Consider the following 24319-nt stretch of genomic DNA (forward strand, 5'->3'; position numbering starts at 1 on the left):
GGAATGGTTTGAGTATGGTGCAGTTGGAGACAGTAAGAATTTTAGTGGGGGTAGATAGAAACTGGATTATAGTGAGTTAAAAGTAAATGGGAGATAAGGAAGTAGAGCTGGTAAGTTTAGATTATTCTTTGGATTATGAAATGAACAAGACAGATAAAATACTAACTAGAGGAAAACAAGTTGCAAAGGAAGGGATGTATTAAGGTAAGAAGTTCCCTGAAGAAACAGGTTAATTTAATGGGCAAATTAGCAATCTTTAGACTTGAGAGTCAGAAATAATTAGGTAGAAATATTGCTATGTCCCTGACTGTTTATATAATCTTAGGTGAATTGTAAAACCTCACTATGGCAGTTTTCTTATTTGTAAGATGGGGACAATAATAATATTTACCGCATAGACAGGTATAGATCATGGTTTTGTGGAATTTTGAAGTTCATACAGTTTGGGGGCCTTTTCAAGAAGAGTAATACAAGGGGCACCTAGGTGGTGTAGTCAGCTAAGTGTCTGACCCTGGATCTCTGCTCAGGTCATGATCTCATAGCTCATGAGTTTGAACCCCAAGTCAGGGTCTGTGCTGATGTATGTGGAGCCTGCTTGGGATTCTGTCTTCCCTCTCTCTGTCCCTCCCCTGCTTGTGCTCTTGCTCACATGTGCGCTCTCTCTCTCTCAAAATAAATAAATAAAACTTAAAATACAAAATTAGATATGCTTTGGATATGACTTGTGCAGTTGAATGTTTTGAGGTTTGAGGTTTAAGGTTTAAGTTTAAGGCCTCACTGTAAATCTGCCACTACTCATCAAATTCAGTCTCAGAGGATTCAGTGCTATAATGAAGTAGACCACAGCCTAATGTCTGGTATATAGAAAAGGTCTCAATAAATACGGTTATTATTTGAGCCTGTTTATAGACTGATGTGTAGACTCTGTTGAGAGGGAGAGAGTAAAGATACAAGATAGAGATCACTGATAGAGCAAGACCCAGTGAAAATGAGTTGTTAGAAGATAGAGACAGGTGAAGAGAATAAGGTTTCAGAAAGAACAAAGTCTTTTCTTAGTTTGATGAAAAGGAGGTTATGCATGTACACAAAGTTTGTAGGTGTATGAGAACTCTGGATTCAAGAAATCAAAAAATAATTGCCTCTGTCTTATCTTGAGGCAATTCACCTGTTGTCTATGGGAGAACCCAGGTTGATACGCTGTTGAGGCAAAATCACCTGTTGTCTATGGGAGAACCCAGGTTGATACGCTGTATTAAAGAACACCTGTATTATTGCTGCCATTACAAATTACCACAGATTTAGTGGCTTCAGACAATACAAGTTTAGTATTTTATAGTCTGCAGGTCAGAAGTCCAAAATGGAACTGCCATGGCTGTGTTCCTTTTGTAGGCTCTAGTGGAGAATCTATTTATTGTCATTTCCAGCTTCTAAAGGCTGCGTGCATACCTTGCACAAACACTCAGAGCCCCAGTTTGGCGGCCTCCTTGTCTTTTCGGAATGACGTCACTCGGCCTCTGGAGCTACTGCAGCTGCCCAGGCCCAGGAGTCGGTCCACTCCCATTTCTGTGTCCCTCTCCTTCCCGCCCACAAACCTCAACCAAGTCCTCCTTGCTCTGGCCAGTGGCTGCTCCCTCATGTTCTTTTAGACTAGTGCCTCCAGCACGACCTTTGCCTCTAGCGCAGCCTGCCTCATTGCTGCCACCAATTCCTGCAGCCTTATTCCCCTGCCCCTGCCCGGCCCCCTGTCCGACCCCCTTGGTGGAATGTATTCTGTATTCTTTCCTCTCCCTGTCCTCACACATCCACCTAGTTGCTAGATCCCACTGAATTACTTGGGTTGAATATCTTTCAAATCTACTCACATCTCTGTCTTTATTATCTGGCTTACTGAAACTGCATTCTGATGGATTTTTCTGTCTCCATTTTTGTACCATTGGAGTCCTTTCTCCACAATCATCTGATGTGGTCTTTCAAAAATGTGCTATAAACCTAAGCCTGTTAGGCTCCTGCATTAAACTGTTTAGTGACTTTGATGTGGAAATGTTGGGGCTTGGAGCCAATAGGAGCTGTCTTAGGTGTAAAAAGGTGGTTTAATTGAAGCACCAGGACAGGGGTGCTTGGGTGGCTCAGTGGGTTAAGCCTCTGACTTTTGATTTTGTCTAGGTCATGGTCTCTGGATGGTGAGTTTGAGCCCTGCTTTGGGCTCCAGACTGAGCAAGGAAACTGCTTGGGATTCTCTCTCTCTCCCTCTGCTGTTCTCCCCTGCTGGCATTCTCTCTTTCTCTCTAAAATAAAAGAAAGAAAAAAAATATTAAAGCATGGGGACAGGACTCTTGGGGAGAAAGAGCTGTCCTGGAGTTGTGCCAGGTGACTGATTACATACCTTCAAGTTGGGAGGGAGGTGAAGTTTAGTGTAAGTCTCTAAGGAATTTTGGAAGTAAGGTTTCCAGCACCTTGAGGAACTAGTTATTGTTAGGAAAAGGTCATTTACCACTGTCTAGTAAAACCTTAGTCATGAGACCCTTCAGATGTATATCAGTAAGCCATATGCTTGGACGATGATTGTTAACATAGATCTTGGGGGGGTTAGAGATAAAGGACATTTCCAAAGTAATTTTTGTATGTTGAGGTAGACTTACAGGGTCCTGGGGTTGGGGGAGGGATAATATTAAGCTAATATTGCCTTTTGCCCTTAGCAAAGTGTTAACATCTGAGACAGCTGAGTCCTAGAGGAAGGTCATTGTGTCTGCTTCAAGGACTTGTCAATGGGCTGTATACTGAAAGGGAATTTAATTTTTTTCTTTTGCCTTTGTTTCCACATCAGACTTCCCATTGGCTTTTAGATAAAGTTCTTCCTTTCTTACCAGGGCTAATCAGAAACTTGACAGATAGGTCCTGGGCTGTCTCTCCAAATTAACCTCTTGCCACTCAACCCTCACCCGCTATGTTCCAACCATACCTACTTTGCATATGATAATTCTTTCTGCCCTGAATGTTCTCATTTTGGTCTTTTCCCCTCCTTCCCTAGCATTCCCTCCTATTCTGCCTGGCTACTCCAAGCCTACATTTCAGTTTTAATGTAATCATCTCTTTTGGGGGGTGTATCCCCTTTCTTAGAGCTTTCTGTGCTCTTTGATTTAGTTTTAGATTAGATTAAATCAGGTTTTCTTATTATTTCCTCTTCCTTGTACCCTGTATTTCCTTAGTTCAAACATTCATTGCATTTTATTTAACTACTTATTAATTTTTTCTACTTCCAAATAGACTGTGAACTCTATAAGGGCAGTTGACTGTGTTTTCTCTGGCTACTACGTCTAAGTACCCAACACAGTGCTTGTTGCTTAGTAACCTTAAATAAATATTTGTTGAATAAAATGTAAAAATTGATGTTGAAAATTATAAAAAAGGTTGGCAATAATACCTACCAAAGTATCACAGAGTCTTATATTAAATAAACTGTACATTGTAAGTGGAATGGATTTTTGATGATTATATTTCTCTGTACTTTTTGTTGTACAGGTAATAGAAATAAATTACTGTATTTTTATGAAAGCCTCAGATGTGCATGAACACATAGAGCAATAAAGTTCATCTTCATTTTCCACCTTACATATACACATTCTATTATATGATTTCACTCACATGTGGAATTTAAGAAACAAAACAGATGAACGGAGGGGAAGGGAATGAAAAATAAGACAAAAATAGAGAGGGAGGCAACCATAATAGACTCTTAAATATAGAGAACAAACTGAGAGTTGCTGGAGGGGAGGTGGTTGGGGAGATGGGCTAAACTGGTGATGGGCATTAAGGAGGGCACTTGTTGGGAAGAGCACTGGGTGTTATATGTAAGTGATGAAACATTGGGTTCTACTCCTGAAGCCAATACTACACTGCATGTTAACTAACTTGAATTTAAATGTTTTGATATGTATCCTTTGAGATTTTTCTCGCTGCATTAATATATGTTTATACACATATAATCTACAGAAGTACATACAGGTTATTTAAACAAATAAAATAATAATTTATGCATAATTATACAATTTTCAATGGACATGTCTTAGTGGTTATTCCATAGTGATATACAAAGTTCCTATTCTTAATAGCTGCATATCATTACAAAATATTTTGGATATATCCCAATTTATTAAAGTGACCTCTGTTTTGACAGACATTTGTATTATTTAAGAATTTTCACTATCATAAATAATGCTATAATAAACATTCTTGTTAAAATATTTTTGTGCATGTATTTGGACATTTCTATAAGATAGATTCATGGTTGTAAAATTATTCTGTCAAAGAATATGTAAAATTTTAACTTTGAAAAATAATATTGAATTGTTTTACAAAAGGATTTTGTTAATTGGTTTTCTCATGAAGTATGCATAAGATTGTTCCTTTCCCCAAATCCTTGTGAACTGTGGATATACTCACTATTTTAATTTTTGCCATTTTGATGGTATAAGGTGACATCTCATGTTAGGTTTCATTTTCACAATTACTAGAAAATTTGAACATATTTTCTTTAAAAATTTTTTTAAAATGTTTATTTATTCTTGAGAGAGACAGCGTGCAAGTAGGGGAGGGGCAGAGAGAGAGGGAGACATAGGATCCAAAGCAGGCTCCAGGTTCTGAACTGTTAGCCACAGAGCCCAACGTGGGTCTCAAAGTTACAAATCGTGAGGTTGTGACCTGAGCTGAAGTCAGACACTTAACCAACTGAGCCACCCAGGTGCCCTGAACATATTTTCTTATGCTTTTTTGCCTACGTGAATTTCAAATTTTTGAATCTAGTTCAAAATGCATGAACTATATATTTAAAGTTAATTTTTCTATTGACTTGTCTGTTTATTTATTTATTATTTTTTAAAATTTTAAGTAGGCTCCACACTCAGCATGGAGCCCAACACGGGGCTTAAACTCAAGTGAGATCAAGACCTGAGCTGAGATCAAGAGTTGGACACTTAGCTGACTGAGCCATGCAGGCGCTCCTTTTAGAAGTGCCCAGGTGTCTTTTTAGAAGGTCTTTATATATTCTTTGTTAGTTACATATGTTGCAAATATGTCTTTTAAGTTTTGCTCGTGATATCATGCAATAAATAGAAATTTTAAAATCATGTAATCAAATCTTTTCATTTTTTCCTTGCTGGATTTTGAGCTTTGAGTGTAAGCCTATTCCTATCCCAAGCTTATAAAATTTTACATTACTTTTCTTTCTTTCTTTCTTTCTTTCTTTCTTTCTTTCTTTCTTTCTTTCTTTCTAGAAAGGGAAAGTGCTCAAGCATGAGTGGAGGAGGGGCAGAGAGAGAGGGAGACAGATTCCCAAGCTGACAGCTCAGAGAGTGACACAGGCCTTGAACTCACAAACCATGAGATCATGACCTGACTCAAACCAAGAGTTGGACAGTTAACCAACTCTGCCACCCAGGTGCCCCTACATTTCTTTTCTTTCTAATACTTTGTAGCTACTTAGCATTTAATATTTTAATTGATTTAGAACTTGTTATATGGTATGAAGTTGGAACTCAATGTAGGTTATTTCCCAGACGGTAGATATATATCCAAACCATTTTACTGAATTGCATATTCTTTCACCAGTGATTCGAAATATCGTATTTTTACAATTAGAAATTTTTGTATCTATGGATCTATTTCTGGGCTTTATATTCAGTTTCCCTACTTATTTGTTAATGTTTTTCTTTTCCAAATTTGTCCGTTTAAGTCACTATTTATTTTGCATACTTTGCATGATTTGATAAAGCATATCCCCCTGTCACTGTTCTTTCTCTCTTCCATATATATATATTGTGGAATTAGTCCTCCAAATTTCATAAAAATGGTGTTGGAGTTTTTGCTTGGTATAACACTGAATTTAAGGATTGCTATCTGCAGAATAGACATATTGACAATATTGACCTAACCTCTCAATTTGTTTCATTGTCTATGAAATAGAAATAACTTCATGTGTTATTTTAAGGTATAATATGATATAATCCATGTGCAGTGCTTGAACCAGAGTCTGCTACATTAAAAGCACTCAACAAAAGTTAGTCGTTTTAATTACCTTTATTATTATGAACATGGTCTGTCTCTCTTTTTATTCAGGTCTTTATCCCCCTTGATATTATTCTCCAAGGAGTTAGTCTTTTTTTTTTTTTTTTGTATAGAATTTGCATATTTAAAAAATGTTTATTTACTTATTTTGAGAGAGAGGGCAAGGGAGCAAGAGAGTTAATCCCAAGCAGGCTCCATGCTGTCAATGCAGAGCCTGACACAGGGCTCCATTTCAGGAACCAAACCATGAGATCATGACTTGAGCTGAAATCAAGTCAGACACTTAACCCACTGAGCCACCCAGGCGCCCATGAATTTGCACATTTTTAATGTTTGTTTCTAGATATTTTATGGTGTAGTTACTATTATGAATGAACTTTTTCTTTCCTGAATCATGTTTTCTTTATTGTTCGTTTAATTTTTATTCATATGTATTAAATGCAATAAAATGCATAGATCATAAGCATTTAGTTCAAAAGTTTGACATATGAATACATCCATATAAACATCATCAGGATTAAGATATAGAACATTTCTATTACCCCTAAAAGTTACCCTGTGCTTCTTTTCAGTCAATATGCCCCTTCCCACAAATATTGTTTTGATTTTTATCATGTCTTAGGTATCTATTGCTGCATAAATGATTATCCAAAACTTTGTGGCTTAAAATACTAAGCAATACTTATTACATTTTGTAAGTTTTGTGGGTCAGGAATTTGGGACTCCATTGTTTAGATGGTTTCACTGGAGCCTTTCTTGAGATTGTGTCACATGTCAGCAAGGCCCAGGATTGTAGTTATCTGAATGTTTGAATGGTGGCTTATTCACAGGGCCGGCAAGTTCTTCCTCACATGAGCCTTATGCAAGTCTGCTTAAGTGTCCTTGTGCTATGGTGGCTGGCTTCCCAGAGTCAGCAATTCAAGTGAGGCTGAGGCAGAAACTGCAATGTATTTTATGACTTAACTCTGGAAGTCATGCACTGTCACTTCTACAATATTGTAGTGGTCACGTGGCCAGACATGATTCAGTGTAGGAAGGGACTACACAAGGATATGAAAACCAGGAGGCAAAGATCATTGACGGCATCTTGGAGGCTGACAAACACATATCACTATATATATTTGTTTTACTTTTTTTGAAATTCATATAAATGGAATCATACAGTATATAGACTTTTGTATTTATCTTCTTTTGCTTATAATGTCTGTGAGATTTATTTATGACACTGTGTGTGGCAGTGATTATTACTCATGTTACTGATTAGCATTCTATTATATGAGTATGACACAGTTTGGTTACTCGTAGTCCTTTTAATGGACATTTATATGGTTTAAGTTTTGTACTATTACAATCAAATGTTCCATGTCCATGTATTTTTGTGTACATATGGATGGAATTGCTTAGTCAGAGGGTAAGATTATGGTTACCTTATAAGAAATGACCAAAATGTTTTTGAAAATTGAGTACCATTTCACACACTCATGAGAAATGTATGAGAATTCCAGTAGTTCTATATTCTTGGAACAGTTGGTATTCAGTGATATTTAGCCATTCTAGTGGCTATGTATTGGTATCTCATTGTGCTTTTAATCTGCATTATCTTAATGAGAAATAATGTTGCTCATCAATGAATAATTGATGCTATGTATTCATTTGTGAAATGTCTGTTCAAATCCTTTTATTATTGATATGTAAGGATAATTTAAAGCATTTTCTTTTTAATCAGCTTTATTGAAGTATATTATACATAAAATAAATTGCAGCCATTGTAAGTGCTCAGTTTGATGAGTTTTGACACAAGTGCATACCCCAATCAAGATATAGAACAAACACCCTGGAAAAAAGCCTGTCATCTTGTGACAAAATTAAACACACACCTACCATATGCTGCAACAACTTCAGCCCTAAACATTCATTCACTGAATAATTTTAAGCAAAGCATCAGTATGTGGGTGATTATTTTTGTTTTTTTTTATTTAAAAAATTACATATAGTAAAATTGACTTCTTTGGTGTACATTGCTGTGAATTTTAACACATGAATGGATGTAACCATTGTGAATATAGATACAGAATAGTTTCGTAATGCTAAAACACTCCCTTATGCTACCCTTTTATAATCACACACTCCCCTACCTCTAACCCCTGGAAAATACTAATCTGTTCTCCATTATTACAGTTTTGTCTTTTTGAGAATGTCATATAAATGGAATGATACAGTATGTAACTTTGTGAGATTGGGTACTTTCACTTAGCATAATGGCTTTCCAGATTCATCCAAATTGTTTTGTGTATCAATAGTTCCCTTCTATTTATTGCTGAACAGTATTACATTGTAATGACACATCATAGTTTGTTTATGTATTCATCTGTTGAAAGATAATTCATTTTAACTGTGAAAGAAGTCCAGTTTATCAATTTCTTTTTTTACAGTTAGTACTTGACTAAGTACTAGTCAACTGATGTTATAGTTGTGTCTTGTCTAAGACCCATACCAAGGTCATGAATACATTCTCTCATGTTTTCTTTTAGATTTATGGTTTTTGTTTTTACATTTAGTTCTTTGTTGATTTGGGTCCTCCAGGAAGCAGGTGCTAAGATGAAGTTACAAATGAAAGAGATTTATTAGGGGTTACCACTGTAAAGGGAAGAAGGAGCAGGAGTGGCAGAGGAAGCTTTCAGACAATGATGCTGAGCTGGTACCTGTGAAAGGAGAGGGAGAATGAAAGAGGATCAGACCATGGCATAGGTGAGAAAGTCTCGGAAAGCCCTGTTGGGATCTCAAGTACAGAGAATGCTCATGGAGGAGTCCCACAATGGCCAGAAATAGCAAATCTTTATATCGCTGTGTGCTTAGTCATCAGCTGGGGAATGCCCAAGAGGCAAGTGGACTTATCTCAAAGGCTGAAACAGAGCCTGATGGCATCCATAGCCAGAGGCTTTCAGCAACCCATACTCTTTGCTTCAGGTTCTTTCTTGAAGGGAAATGTGATCATCACAGTGAGGTCTTCATGGTTGTCACAGTTCACGCTCTGCTTTGCATGTATTTCTTCTTACACGTTTCTCCTGTGGACCTCTCTTTCTGAGAATAAACTTAAAATAGGGAGGTCTATGGGCTGAACTACAGTCTCCACTGCTGCAGTTAATTTGGGGGCTGAAACTCACACTTATCATGTCCTTTCTCCACCATCCGTTCTAAATTTCCTTGTCTTCAGCTATTCCCTGTGTTGGTCATGACCCAACTTACTCACCCAGCTTACCTGGTGGTGTGACCCAAACTCCTGACTGATCTGATCCCCAGGGCCCACACAGTTCTTAGGCTAGGTTTGCTGCATTTGCTCATTCACAGTTGTAACTGGGAAAGAGAGTACTAAGAGACACTCAGGTGGGTCACCTGAATTACACATGTATTCCTCCCTGCTACCACTGTGTAACATTAGTTTTAGTTTACCCTGTTGATCAGTATCATTTATGCCTGCCAAGTGGTCAGTCCTCTTCCAGCATCCTGGTTCCTGGATACAAGGATCCCAGGGTGTCTAGGTGGCAGCTGTGGCAGCTGTGGAAGCTGTAGCTTGTAGTTCAATAGGAGACTTGCTGTTCCCTTTGGGGACCTAGATTTTTAAGTTTCCAAAGTCCAGAGTTGCAGGAAGAAAAGCACAGAGTTCTTTAGTGGTTATTGGGAATGATGCTAACTGGGATATCTCCTGCTTCCATCCCTATGCTTCCAAACCCATGTATTTCACTGGTTCTTCCAGGATGGAATGGGCACAAATTAATCAACTTGCCCCCAAATGACCCGGTGGCCTCCTCAAGGAATGGTGTCACACTAGGTTATTGGCCTCTGTTGCTGTCATGGTGGATATTCAGTAGCTTGATTGGCCTCGGTAAGAGGAACTTCATGGTTTTGGACTGATGTGTAGCCTCCATCTCTCCTACTGTGACCACTTTTTCATGTGCCCAATGTGCCAGGTTCAGTATGCCTGAAGACAGAGGTTGGCTAATATCAATTAGCTGAATGATTTTGTCCACTAAGTTGTTCAGTGCTTCTTCTGCAGTGGATGCCTTCTAAGTAGGCAGTTATATGTGATATGGAAAATTTCATGTGTCTGTCCACATGCCTCTACGTAGGATCTTGTCTCTGACCTGTCAGTCTATTTCCTTCTATGCCCTTGATCAGTAGGCCAAGCAATTTTCCACCATCCATGAGTCCATATATATTCTTATGTTGAGCCACTTCTTCCCTGCAAAGTGGATAAACAGAGGCACTGCTCACAACTTCTCTCATTAGGAAAAATTTGCTTCAACACTGTTATTCAAGATCATCCCTAACAATGGCTATAGTGCAGCCACCATCTATTTTTGTCTTGCAAATCATATTTTTTGAATGTAACTGACTTCTGAATTGCTCTCTGCCGTATGGCTTTGATTACAATTTGATTGCTGTTTTCTCAATCTTGCTTCTCAGTATTGGAAGTAGCAGCAAATGGCCCCAGCTTCTTCACCTCCTATGCAAAACCTTGTCAAAATATTTGTTGTCTTTTTCACAGACTTTCTCATACCTGTTATTCAGGCATTTCATGGGATGGACAAATCCCACCCAACTGTTATTATAAACAAACAGGACAGATTGGACTGACTGCCATCGTATAGTCCCTCCAAATACAAGGACTCTCAATTAGTTGAACAGAAGTAAGAAACCTAAGGTGTATCAGTGGCTGGGAGGCCATGTTGGAACCACTGTCAACGTGTGCACTTATGAGAGCAATAGGTGCCACTTGGGGGAGGGGAGCGTTGCTCAAAAATGGTCAATAAGACTTTATTCCCGGGGACACCAGGGACTCCTCTAGGACTATACTTTTTGTTTGAAATCCTCCAACTTTATTCTTTTTCAAAGTTGTTTTGCTTATTGCATGTCCTTTGCGTTTTGAAAGGAATTTTAGTACCATTTCTTTGAAAAGACCTGTTGGTATTTTGATTGGGATTATATTGAATTTATAGATCAAGTAGGGGAGAACTGACATCTTAACATTATTAAATCTTCTAATTCATGAGCCCAGTATATCGGCATTTATTTAGATCTTTATTTTCTCTCAGCAAGTTTTTATAATTTTCAGTGTAGAGGTTTTGCACATTTTTTTCAGTAGTATGTATATATATTTCATGTATTTGATACCATGGTAAGTGGTGTTTATTGTATTTTACTTTCTCATTGTTTATCAAGAGCATACAGAAACACAGTTGGTTTTTGTATTTTGGTCTTGTATCCTGCAACCATGTTATGCTTATTAGTTAATTTTTGAAGATTTCATCAGATTTTCTACATAGATCATTTTGTCTCTTTATCAAAATTTCATTTTTCTTCCTTTGCAGTTTGAATGCCTTCATTTCTTTTTCCTGGGCTTTCACATTGGTTAGGACTTCCATTAAGTACATTGTTGAAAAGAAGTAATGAGAACAGACATCCTTGTCCTGTTCCTTATCATAGAAAGCGGTCAATCTTTACCATTAAGTATGATATTAGCTATAGGTTTTCACTGATGTGTTTTATAAGGCTAAGAAAATTTCTTTTTTTTTCTTTTTTTAAATTTTTTTAACGTTTTTATTTATTTTTGAGACAGAGAGAGAGCGTGAACAGGGGAGGGGCAGAGAGAGAGGGAGACACAGAATCTGAAACAGGCTCCAGGCTCTGAGCAGTCAGCACAGAGCCCGACGCGGGGCTCGAACTCACGGACCCTGAGATCATGACCTGAGCCGAAGTCGGACGCTTAACCGACCAAGCCACCCAGGCGCCCCACGGCTGAGAAAATTTCTAATTCAAGTTTTCAGATTATGAAAAATCTGGAATGGATGTTGGATTTTTTCAATTATTTTTTTCAGCCCCTCTTTAGATAATCATCTGTGTGCATATGTATGTGTGTTTAGCCTGTAAATATGATGAATTACATTATCATGCTTTAAAAAATTTTTTTAATATAATTTATTGTCAAATTGGCTTACATACAACATCCAGTGCTCATCCCAACAAATGCCCTTCTCAATGCTTATTACCCACTTTCTCCTCTCCCCCACCTCTATTAACCCTCAAATTTGTTCTCTGTATTTAAGAGCCTCCTATGGTTTGCCTCCCCCCACCCTCTGTTTGTAACTATGAAATTAAAAAAAATTTTTTTTTAATGTTTATTTTTGAGAGAGATGGAGAGACAGAGTGCAAGCAAGGCAGGGGCAGAGAGGGAGACACAGAATCGGAAGCAGGCTCCAGGCTCCTCACTGTCAGCACAGAGCGTGATGTGGGGCTTGAACTCATGAACCGTAAGACCATGACCCGAGCCAAAGTTGGACACTCAACCAACTGAACCACCCAGGTGCCCCTTTATAAAAACTTTTTTAACATTCATTTATCTTTGAGAGAGAGAGAGAGAGAGAGAGAGAGAGAGAAAGAGAGGCAGAGAGAGAGGGAGACACAGAATCTGAAACAGGCTCCAGGCTCTGAGCTGTCAGCACAAAGCCTGACAGGGGCCTTGAACTCTGGAACAGCAAGATCATGACCTAAGGTGAAGATGGACGCTTAATCTACTGAGCCACCCAGGCGCCCTGCATTGATTCTCATATGTTATTGCAAACTTGCATCCCTGGAATAAACCCCAGCTGGTCATGACTACTATTTTTTTATATATTGTCTGGTTCAATTTGCTAAAATTTCATTGACAATTATTGCATATATGTTCATGTGGGATATTGACCTGTAGTTTTCTTTTCTTATAATGTTTTTGATGTCAGTGTTAGGGTAATGCTGCCTCACAAAATGAGTTGGGAAGTATTCCTGGATCCTCTGCAATTTTCTGGATCTCATTTGTATAAAATTTTTACTGCTTATTCTTTAATGTTTTATATTATTCACCAATGATGCCATCTGGGCTTAGGGTTCTTTTGGTGGAAAACTTTTCTTGATTTTTTAACTACAAATTCAATTTCTTTAGTACATATAATAGTACTCACGATATCAATTTCTTGAATAAGCTTTGGTCATTTCTGTCTTTCAGGAAATTTATCCATTTTGTCCAAGATTTTGAATTTATAGGCATAAAGTTGTTCATAAAGTCCCTTATTATCTTGTTGACATCTGTAGAGTTTATACTGATGAGTTTATATTTATTTTTTATTGATTGATTTCTGTTCTTAACCATTTCCTTTATTCTTCCTTTGTGTTTCATTTGCTCTTCTTTTTTTAGTGCCTTTCCTTTCTAATTTGAAGTCATTTATTTGAGAGCTTTCTTCTTTTCTATTACAGGTGTGTAGAAATTTACCTTTATATGTTACTTTAGCAGCATCCTGCACATTTTGATATGATTTGTTTTTATTTTCATTCAGTTCAAAATAATTTCTATTTTGACTATTTCTTTGACACATGAATTACTATTTGGTTGATAATGTTGTTAGTGTTGAAAGCGGTATTCAAGTTTCTATATCCTAACTGATTTTCTGTCTACATATTTTATGGAGGGAGATATGATGAAATCTCTGACTTTAATTGTAGATTTTAATTGTAGGTTTGTCTATTCTTCTTGGAGTCCTATCAGCTTTTGTTTTGTGTATTTTGATCCTCTCTTGTTAGTTTCATAAATGTTTAGGATTGTTATGTCTTCTTAATGAATGACTTATTTATCATTATGTAATAACCCATTTTATCCCTGGTAATCATCTTTACTCAAAAATCCAGTTTTTCTGTAATTGATATAAAAACTACAGCTTTCTTTTGAGTAATGTTAGCATGGTATCTCTTTTTCCATCTATTGGGATACAATTTTCCATGGATCTCTTACATTTTTGCACTTTTGAAAAAAAGTTGTAACATTTACTTAACAAGCATTTATTGTATGCTGATATCTAGGAAAGGATAAAACACAAATATTTTCTGTCTTTTAAATGTGTATATCTCAATATATAGAAAGTTTATGTTACATATAAGCATATTAGTTTATATATATGAATAAATATATCACTGTATCACATACCTTCTATATAACTCTGAAAATTAGAAAATGAGTCAGTAGGAAATTCCACTTCTTTTTGTAAGAATTTAAATTGTCCCAGATCCTTGAAATGACCACATTATCAATTGAATATAAATTGAAATATTTTTAAGATTAGCAAATGAGTCTCCTTTGCATATGATGTAGGTGCTTTTTAAACTGTTGCTTTGGCTCTGGAGGGTAAGGGTGGTGAATGAGTCTAGGCACAAGCCCTTTAAGAGTGGATGTTCCGTTATTAGAGCCACATGGTTCTCCTGGAAGTAAGCCTTGTTTTTCAAGGCCAGACATTCTGTGGCTTGTTTCTCTGGTGCAGATCCCAAGAGTTGGGGAGCCTTTGTCCTCAGGGACTAGCTCTTCTGTTATGAGATCTCTCCTAATTGTGGGTCTGCTGGGATTTGGAGAGGTTTCTTGCAAGACTTGGTCTTTACCTCTCCTACCTGTCTCAATGTGGCCCTTTTCTCCTATGTTGCAGAAGTGCTGTTCACTTAGTTTCCAAAGTCCTTTGCAGAGGGAATTTTTCCATATGTAGCTGGAAATTTCTTGTGTTTGGGGGAGGAGGTGAGTTCAGGATCCTTCTATGTCTCAATATGGAGCCCTCTTCCATTTTTGTACTTCTTGTTTCAGATTTTGTTCTGGGCTATGTTTCTAAAAATGTTTTTATTTATTTTTGAGAGAGAGAGAGAGAGAGAGAGAGAGAGAGAGAGAGAACAAGCAGGGGAGGGTCAGAAAAAGAGGGAGACACAGAATCTGAAGCAGGATCCAGGCTCTGAGCTGTCAGCATAGAGCCCAATGTGGGGTTTGAACCCGTGAATTGCAAGATCGTGACCTGAGCAGAAGTCAGACGCTTAACCAACTGAGCCACCCAGGTGCCCTAGAACTATTTACTTGAATATTCATATAGCAAACCAAACAAGCCATTATTAAAAAATTAAATTATATCAAGTTAGTATTTTTAAATATTAAAACATTGTACTTTGGGCAACAAAACTTTATTTGGAGAGTGTTTTAAATCAATAGTTTTCATTTTTTAAAAGAAAAAAGTCATTTCTTGAAGTCAAACTATCAAAAAAACTCTACCTTGGAAAATTACATCTTTTGCAAGTAGTATGCAAACTGATGGCAATAGACTGTTGTGTGGCATGATGCAACTTTCTAGTCCATTTTACTTTTTAATTATTTTTTAAGTTTATTTATTTATTTTGAGAGAGAGTACAAGCAGGGGATGGGCAGAGAGAGAGAGAGAGAGAGAGAGAGAGAGAACCCCAAGCAGGCTCGGTGCTATCAGGATGGACCCTGAAGCAGGATTTGGTGTCTGGAGCTGTGAGGGCATGACTTGAGCAGAAATCAAGACTCAAAAGGCTTAAGGGACTAAGCCACCCAGATGCCTCTCTGGTACATTTTATTTTTACAATACGAAGCCGCTGCACAATTCCCTGGGAGCTTAAGTCTGGTAAGGGACTCTACCAAACCCCGGATTGTAAAGAACTTTAGACAACTGCAGACTTTAAGGGCCTGGGGCTCAGGTTTTGCTGGTGATGAAGCCCAAGTTCTCAAAGCACCAAAGAGGCCCCTGTTTTATTTCTTTAGGCCAAATGACTAAAAGAATCTCACTTGTGCAGCGTCCTGGAGGGAGGTACACAGCCCAGGGAACAAGAAACACAGAAAGCGCAGTCTGGACTGTATTACTTCGTAGGGCTCCACAGTTGCCGAAAATCCTCTAGCCTTCAGTTCCGGGAAAGACTCGGTTCAAGCTTTGGCTCCTAGAGCGGCGGCGGATCGCGCGCGGCGGGGGCGCGCGGCGCGGGTCTCTCGGGGCGGGGGCGCGCGGCGGGGGCGTCGGTGACGCGGCGTCAACCGCCCACCTCGCCGCTTAGCGCCGGGCCGGTCGTTGCAGCCGCCTCAGGGCGCAGAGGCCCGGCCTTTCCGCCCAAATGTCAGTTTGTAAAATAGCAAGGCTGGAGTCTGAAGGGTTTGCAGGCTTCCGCCTTGAAGGAAGTCTGGGAGGCTCGGCATTTCCAACTCTTTCACCTTAGAGCCCGCTTGGCCAAGGCAAAACCGCCCAGTAACCTGGCTTCCAGCGGCCTCAGCAGGTATTCTAGCCACTGGGAGGGGAGGCGCCTGCGGTCCTTCCCTCCGCGGAGTGTGAGGGTTTCTGTTGTGTTCTCTGGCAAAAGCGGCAGCTGTGCCTCTGTTGAAGCGAAATCTAAAACGGTAATCCTAGCTTCTCTGCCCTATGTCGCCCCCTCCCCCATTTCGTTGTGTACTGTATCATTAAAGCGTTTGAGATGAATCCTTGAAGGGAGACCAGAAAATTTGTGGTGATCTACTCCTCCTAGGATAGTTAGGATTAAATGAAGACAATACGTAAAATCCCTAAATATTTCTTGTAAATACAAGCGTTTAGTCCATGTAACCTTTATTTTTATAGGCGTGTGAACTTCATGGGTCCATTTATTAGGTTGTTTGGTTGCACCTGGTGCGCGGCCCGTCTTTTTCTCAATTGGTTTCCTGAAGTAGCGGGCGTCTCAGCCTTCCTGTCTGTCACCGCAGAAGTTTCCCTGGTCCTGCCTTAAGTGCACGGGAGCATTTATGCATTAAAACCTATATCCCCTTGTTTACTCAAGGATATCATTCCAGCAGTCTCCCTCCATACCAATCAATACATTTTGCTTTCTGCTGGGTCATTTCCATCAGCATATGTATTAATTTCCTAGGGTTGCCTAAACAAGTACCACAAACTGGGTGGCTTAAAACAACAAAAATTTATCCTCTGTTTCTGGACGCTGAAGTCTGAAGAGTGTGGCAGTGCTGGTTCCTCCTGGAGCCTCTCAGGGAGCATTTGTTCCGTGTTTCCTCCCAGCTTCTGGTGGCCGCTGCCAGTTGGTGTCCCTTAGACTCCTTGCGCTCATCTTTGCCTCTGTCTTCACGTGGTGGTCTCCCCATGCGCCTGGAGGTCTGAGTTTCTTCCAGGAAGCACACCTTTGGGTTGGGGCCCACTCCAATCCAGTTTGAATTCGTCTTGGTTCCATCTACAAAGATCTTATTAACAAATAAGGTCACATTCACAGGTTCTGGGGTTAGGACTTGAACATATTTTTTGGGGGGGAGAGGGCAGAATTCAACCTACAACAGCATACAAACGTTACTTTTCTCTTAAAAAATCTTCCTTTTGCCCATATTTCAGGCATTCACCTCCCGTCACTCTTAAAACTGTTGCTATCCTTTAGGTCACAAATGACCTACCTCCTTGTCGCTAAATCCGGTGGTTAATTCTTAGTCCTCATCTTACCCGCCCAGCATTTAACGCAGTTCATCATTTACTTGCAAGTTTTTTTTTTTTGTTTTGTTTTGTTTTCACTTTATTTTCAATACATCCTCTCCTGGTTTTACCTTCTGGCTCATTGATCAATCATTCTTAAGTCATTTTTGCTGGTCCTTTTCTCTCAGACCTGATGCTTTTGATGCATTGTCTTTGGCAATATAATTTCTTTGCAATTCTTTTGATGCTTTTCAATTTTGTAAATTAAATTTTAGTTTCTGTATCACTTATTACATTACCTTTATTTAAAATATTATGCCACTGGGGCGCCTGGGTGGCTCAGTCGGTTAAGCGTCCGACTTCAGCTCAGGTCACGATCTCGAGGTCCGTGAGTTGGAGCACCGCTTTGGGCTCTGGGCTGATGGCTCAGAGCCTGGAGCCTGCTTCCGATTCTGTGTCTCCCTCTCTCTCTGCCCCTCCCCCGTTCATGCTCTGTCTCTCTCTGTCTCAAAAATAAATAAACGTTAAAAAAAAATTAAAAAAATATTATGCCACTATTAATATTAGAAAAATATAAATGGATATATTTTCCAACGGGGGACTTTGGCTTATGTTCTACAATGTATATATTTATTATTGTCAACAGTTTCCAAAACCATTGCATTCTTCAAATGAATTTTGAGTGACATGACATCAAATAATCTTTCCCAATATTTATTTGACTATGATATAAAAATTATGTTTGATAACTGTTTTCAATTAACTATGTAGTGTTTCATTACAACAATAAAGCAGTTGTACAGTTTGAGAAATGAAAAATTTTCAGTGTTGTCAGAAGATATTTTTGCTCTATCATTCACTACCAAGTTAAAAAAAAAAGTCTTGATGAACTGTGCAAAATATTACAGATTTTTCATTTTTGAGTATTTTCTGTTTGTTTTTTCTCATACGTATTTGAGGCATTGTATTGCTGTTATATATATGTGTATATATATATATATATATATGTATATATATATATACACATAATGTGATATATATATTTTTTAATTTTTTTTTTGTAAGTAATCTAAACAGTAGATTCTTCTCCAGCTGTGTCATCTCTTGGTTAAAATCCTAATACATGTTCACATATAGAAATATTTGCATTTTGGAAATCCACAATTATATCAATAATTTTTATGTGCTTTCTGTGGTTTACCTTAGCGATTGTGTCCGAAATAATTGAGAAATAATTAGCTTGTAAAAATGTTATTGTAACTGATTTCATTTATAATGTATCATATAATATTTATTTTTTGGTTTTTATTTTACTTCCTAAAATAGTCTATTATTTGGTGTTGATATTTGTATTTTGCATAAATGTGCTAACAGGATGCCATTGACTTTTTCCATGCCAAATTAAAAAAAATATCTATTATTAGTCTATTAAAATTTATTAGATGACCCTCTCTATACTAGGTACTACTTCTTCAAAAATTTAATCATGTTTATATATTGTCAACAAATGCAGGCCTATATTTTCCCAATTTTCATAGGATTGCTAATTGTTTAAATTCTTTAAAATATATTAATTTTTAATACTTACTGATGATGTGTATTTTACTTTATTCATGTTCGAGAATATGTGATAAATGCTGCTAATCTTTGCATCCATTTTTATTCTTCAGCTAGACTGCGTCCAAAGAGCTTGCAATTTAGACAAAATATAGATTCCTTTAAGAAGAAATTTTATTTAAAACTTGAATTAAAAATTGAATTCTTCCTCTTTTTTAGGTTATATGCTCTTTCCTTCTGAAAACTTCCAAATTTTTCTTTTTGAGGCTTTTATATTTATTTCATTAATTATGTTTTGTTGTTTATCTGTTTCCTTTTTGGTATTTTGTGAACACTTTTGATCTGTGCTTTCCACTATCCTTAAGTCTGAGAAATTTATCTTTATTGTTTATTCAAATATTTCCTCCTGTCCATTTCATATTTTTTTTCCTCACTGGATCTTCTTTTATCTGGTTTTTGATATTTGTATAATTCTTCTACGTATCTCTTATTTTCTTTTTCATTTCTATCTCTTTATCGTTTTCTGCTGCTTTCTGGCAGAATATCTCACTCTGATCTTCCATTTGCCTAATTTATTCTTCAGCAGTATTATTCTGTGATCAGTTATGTTTATTACATTTTTCGTTTGTAGTATTTCTACTTGAGTCTTTAAAAAAATACTCATGTACCTGTTTTGTGTTGCTAATATTCTGTTTGTGTGTATTTGTATATTTTTGGTTTGTCTTTTTTAAACTTTTTTTTAAAAGCATGTATATAGGTATGTATATATGCATGTATGTATGTATTTATATAATTTCTACACCCAACATGGGGCCTGATCTTACAACCCCGAGATCAAGAGTCTTATGCTCTTGGGACTGAGCTAGCCAGGTGCCTCTGGACCTTTTCTTTTAGTTTTCTTTCTTTCTTTCTTTCTTTCTTTCTTTCTTTCTTTCTTTCTTTCTTTCTTCTTTCCTTTGCAAAGCTTGTATTTTTCAGGTGTCAAGTTATTTTTGCCTGTGAACTCATATGTCTTTGGGAGTGTCAGCTACTCTTGTCTAGTAATCTGTTATTATGAAATGATCAAAAAACAGGCCACAGTTTAGGTCCCTCCCATCAAATTTAGGGAAATTTTTTTGTGTGTATTTGTTTCCTAGGGCTGCCATAACAAAATACCACAAACTAGGTTGCTTAAAACAATAGTAATTTATTCTCTTACAGTTCCAGAGTCTAAGAGTCTGAAATCAAAGTGTTTGCAGTGCTATGCTCCTTCTAAAGTTTCGAAAGAAGAATTTCCCTTGCTTTTTCCTAGCAAGGATGCTGGGAAAATTTAACGTTCCTTGGCTTGTAGCTGATTTACTCCAGTCTCTGTCTCTATCATTACATGACCTTTTTCTGTATACATCTGTGTATCTTTGTCTTCATTTGGCTTTCTTATAATGATACCAGTCATTGGATTTAGGGCCCACTCTAATCTAGTATAACCTCATCTTAACTTGGTTACATCTACAAAAATGGTATTTTCAAATATGGTCATATTCACAGGTGCCAGGGGTTAGAACTTGAATATATTTTTTGGGGGGACCCAGCATGATTTTGGTGCTGCCTTGATATTACTCTGTTGTTACCCTGGGTCTAGGCTATTATTCCTATGCAAATAATGATAGATATAAAACTCCCCATCCTAAATACTCATACATAAATCAGTCTTCAGTCACCTTTAAGGATTTCTCACAGGCTTTTTTTCTTTTTCTTTTTTTAAAATTTTTTTGTTGTTATTGTTAGGAATGGTTTCCTCTCCATTTTGTGATTTCTGCAGTGCTGGTTTTGGTATTCACCATCTTCACGGCAATTGGTAATCCTGCCCTAATTTTTAATCTGAAATCTTAATGTTTTATTTACAGGGAGGAATACAATTTTTTTCACCTGTAATTTGGAAGTGAAGTAAAATAACAAAATGAAGTCCGCAAAACATCTGTCAGCCTCTAGTAATAAATTGGCAAATGTTCCAGATTTAACTTACAAAAAAGGAATATTTACTGCACCGTTGTCACTTAAAGCAAAGGAAAAACATAGTGCAAAATTAGTACATGATAAACTTGAACCAATGGTCTTAGGATCTCCACCAGCAGGGGAATCCATCGTAAGATATGCTTTGCCCATTGCATCGAGTAAGACAAAGGAGTTAATAGCAGAAGATGAATTGATCAGAAAAATTACCCAACATCTAAAGATGGTAAGACACTTGTTGGTCCCTGTGTTTAGGGTTTCCATGACCGTCCCTAGGCTTAGAGATTTGCTAGGAAGGTGCACTAGACTCAAAATATAGACCTACTGATGGCTAAGATCTAGTACAGTGAAAAGATACAAAGCAAAATCAGCAAAAGGAAAAGGCTTATGGAGTGAAGTCTGGAGGAAACTAGGTCCAAGATTCCTCTTCCTTTAAAGTCACACAGGATGTGCTTAATTACTCCAACAACAAATTATGACAGCACATGTGAAATGTCTTTTGGAGAAGCTCATTAGAGACTCAGTGCCCAGGGTTTTATTGGGGGTTGCTCATCTAGGTATTTTGCTTAGCATGTACCAAAATTCCACACTCCCTGAAGGAAAGCAGATGTTTAGCATAAACCACATTGTTTGTACAAACAGTTTAAGGACAATGAGCCACTGTTATCAGTGAATGATGGGAACACTCATGAAATCCAAGTTCTGAGGCAGCAGTCTAAGGCCAACCTTGAAAGCAGATCTTTCTAATGATAGTCCTTTCTGGCTCATTCCTGCTATGTTAACTCTTCTCAGCACTTTAGAAACTTTAGCTCTTAGTGTTGGGAAAAAAAAAAAATCTCCTTTTTTCTGAGTTTCTCTTTGCACAGTGATCCAGAATTGAATTGTGAATGTACCACATACCAAATGAGAACAATGAGGGAGGTAGCACAAATATAAAAAGAATATAGTTTTGTCAAATTTCCAAAATACAAGTTTGTTCAAAGTTTGAAGGGTTAGCTCAGAGAATTTCCTTAAAAAATTTATTGCTCTCTAGTTTACATTTCTATTTTGTCCGCTTCTTTTCGAAGAAGAAATTTGAGTCCCTCAGATTTTGAGGAAATACTTTGGTGATAAGTGGAGTTGATGCTTCAACTATTCATAGATTGCCTTTTACATGCCTATGAACACAGAAATGGGAGTCATAGGGACTTTCTTACAGAGTAGAGTTGAGGACTGTTTCTTATTCTTCAGGGTGATATAAGATGGGATGTGAGATGGAAAGTTTAAGTTTATGGCACTGGTAGAAAGAAGTCTTATTGCTAAGAAGGTCCTGACATGTTTGATTAAGTGTTTTTTTACACTTAATAAATTTACATATAATTTACATAAAATTATTAAAATAAAAATTTGCTTTGATTTACTCATAGGTTGTTTCTACTTTGGAGGAAGCCTATGGATTTAGCATTGTAGATGGAGAAAAATCAGTTGTGAAGCCTGAACATGAAGAATTAACTTTATCTGTAAGTGTATATAATCCTAATGTAGAAACATTTAACACTGAAAAGGGTTAAGATTTTCTTTTGGAATCCATTTATGGTCTCAGAATGAATTCCCATCCATGAAAATGACCTGGTTAAGGAACTTGAAAGTAGAGTATTGATTTTTCTATCCTCTGCTAACACTTATCTTAAAGTTTAATTAAGACCTATCTGTATTTTAAACGTATTTTTATTGCTAGTGCCTGTTCTGTTTAATTCTTAAACATTTGGTTACTTGTTGGTTTTAGATGTATATTCCTTATCATGTTAAGAAAGTGTCCTTCTATTTGTATTTTGCTAAATAAAAAAAACCCAAGAATTTATTGAATTCTAACAAATATCTGGTATATATAAATTATGTAACTCTTAAGGTGATTAAGTATGTGGTTCTCCTTTAACCTACTGATGAGATGAATTATTTTACATGTTTCATAATATTCAACTGTACTTTAATACACTTGTAGAGTATTATTTTTCTATTTTATAATTATTTTTGTTAGTTAGGGATTGAGTTTGGCTCCATGTAATAAAACACCTATGTTGAGTCTTTCAATTCATGAACATTGTATGACTCTCCATTTGTTTCAGTCTTGTTTGATTTCTTTCATCACCATTTTGTAATTTTCATCATACAGATCCTGTACATGGTTTGTTAGATTTTATGCATTAATATTTCATGTTTTTTGGAACACTTTTTAATGGCATTGTATTAAATTTTAGTTTCCACATTTTGTAAGTAGTAGATAGAAATAATGATTGATTTTTGTATGTTGATCTTGTATCTTAAACAACCTTGTTCAATGTATTTTTTCATTCTAGTTTTTCTATAGATTTTTTGGATTTTCTACATGGACAATTATGTCATCTTCATGTAGAGACAATTTTACTTCTTCCTATCCAGTCTGAATGCTTTTTATTTCCTTCTCTTGTGCTGGCTCTGGCTTCAAGTATTATATTTAATAATAGTGATGAGAGCAGATACCCTTGAGTCATTATGACTGCTAATTTCAGACAAGAGTGGAAGTTCAGTTCCCTGGTTGGTCTCAACATCATCACTCTGGTGGGGAAATTGGATGGCTAATTTTCACTGCCACATTATTTTTTAGTCCTATCGACACATGGATAGTGGGTGCAGCTTATTCTTGGTGTTTGGCTCAAGTAGGATTAGGCATTGTCAAAAAGATTTTGGTTATGCTAGAGACCCCCTTTTTACAGTCCTTTGGCTTTTCTTAGTTGTTGTGCTTTTTTTTTTTTTTTAAGTCTGTGCTTATTGGAAGTTCCATGAGTCAGGCTTTTCCAGTGTCCCATCCATTTTATATGTAGGTAAAAAGAAAACCTAAAGAATTCATGGATTCCTCAAGTTTTGAGATCTCTGCCTTTCTCTTTCTTCCTTTCAGAATTTGCCTGTGTTAGTTTGTTGTATTGTCTATGGATTTATTTTTTATTTTTTTTTATTTTTTATTTTTTTTTATTTTTTATTTTTTTGGGGACAGAGAGAGAGAGACAGAGCATGAACAGGGGAGGGGCAGAGAGAGAGGGAGACACAGAATCGGAAACAGGCTCCAGGCTCCGAGCCATCAGCCCAGAGCCTGACGCGGGGCTCGAACTCACGGACCGCGAGATCGTGACCTGGCTGAAGTCGGACGCTTAACCGACTGCGCCACCCAGGCGCCCCTGTCTATGGATTTTAACTGTAGGAGGGGTGATTAGAGGAATGGGCCTAGTCCATGATGACCAGAAGTGAAAGTCCAAAATTATTTTTTATGTATATTTATTCTATTTGCAGTCTATCAAGCTGAGTTTGTGAGTTGATGTTTTTCATCAAATTTGGAAATTTTCATTCATTATTTCTTTACATATTTTACTGCCTCTCTGATCCTTTTTTATGAGACTCTAATTACACATATA

The 24319-nt window shown here is 37.2% G+C and overlaps 1 protein-coding gene across 3 annotated transcripts in view; it reads left to right on the forward strand.

Moving 5' to 3' along the window:
* The first annotated feature begins 15927 nt into the window (after positions 1-15927).
* The window catches only part of LOC132695414 (coiled-coil domain-containing protein 7-like), a 134682-nt gene continuing 126290 nt past the window's right edge, over positions 15928-24319 (forward strand). For all 3 annotated transcript variants that reach the window (XM_078450290.2, XM_078450292.2, XM_078450291.2), the window contains exons 1-3: positions 15928-16179; positions 20789-21120; positions 22301-22393. In XM_078450290.2, coding sequence (XP_078306416.2) covers positions 20842-21120; positions 22301-22393 — 372 coding nt within the window. In that variant the 5' untranslated portion in view covers positions 15928-16179; positions 20789-20841. The remainder of the gene's footprint in view (positions 16180-20788; positions 21121-22300; positions 22394-24319) is intronic.

This window comes from Panthera onca, chromosome B4, assembly GCF_046562875.1.
Source record: "Panthera onca isolate mPanOnc1 chromosome B4, mPanOnc1 haplotype 2, whole genome shotgun sequence".
Lineage (NCBI taxonomy): Eukaryota > Metazoa > Chordata > Mammalia > Carnivora > Felidae > Panthera > Panthera onca.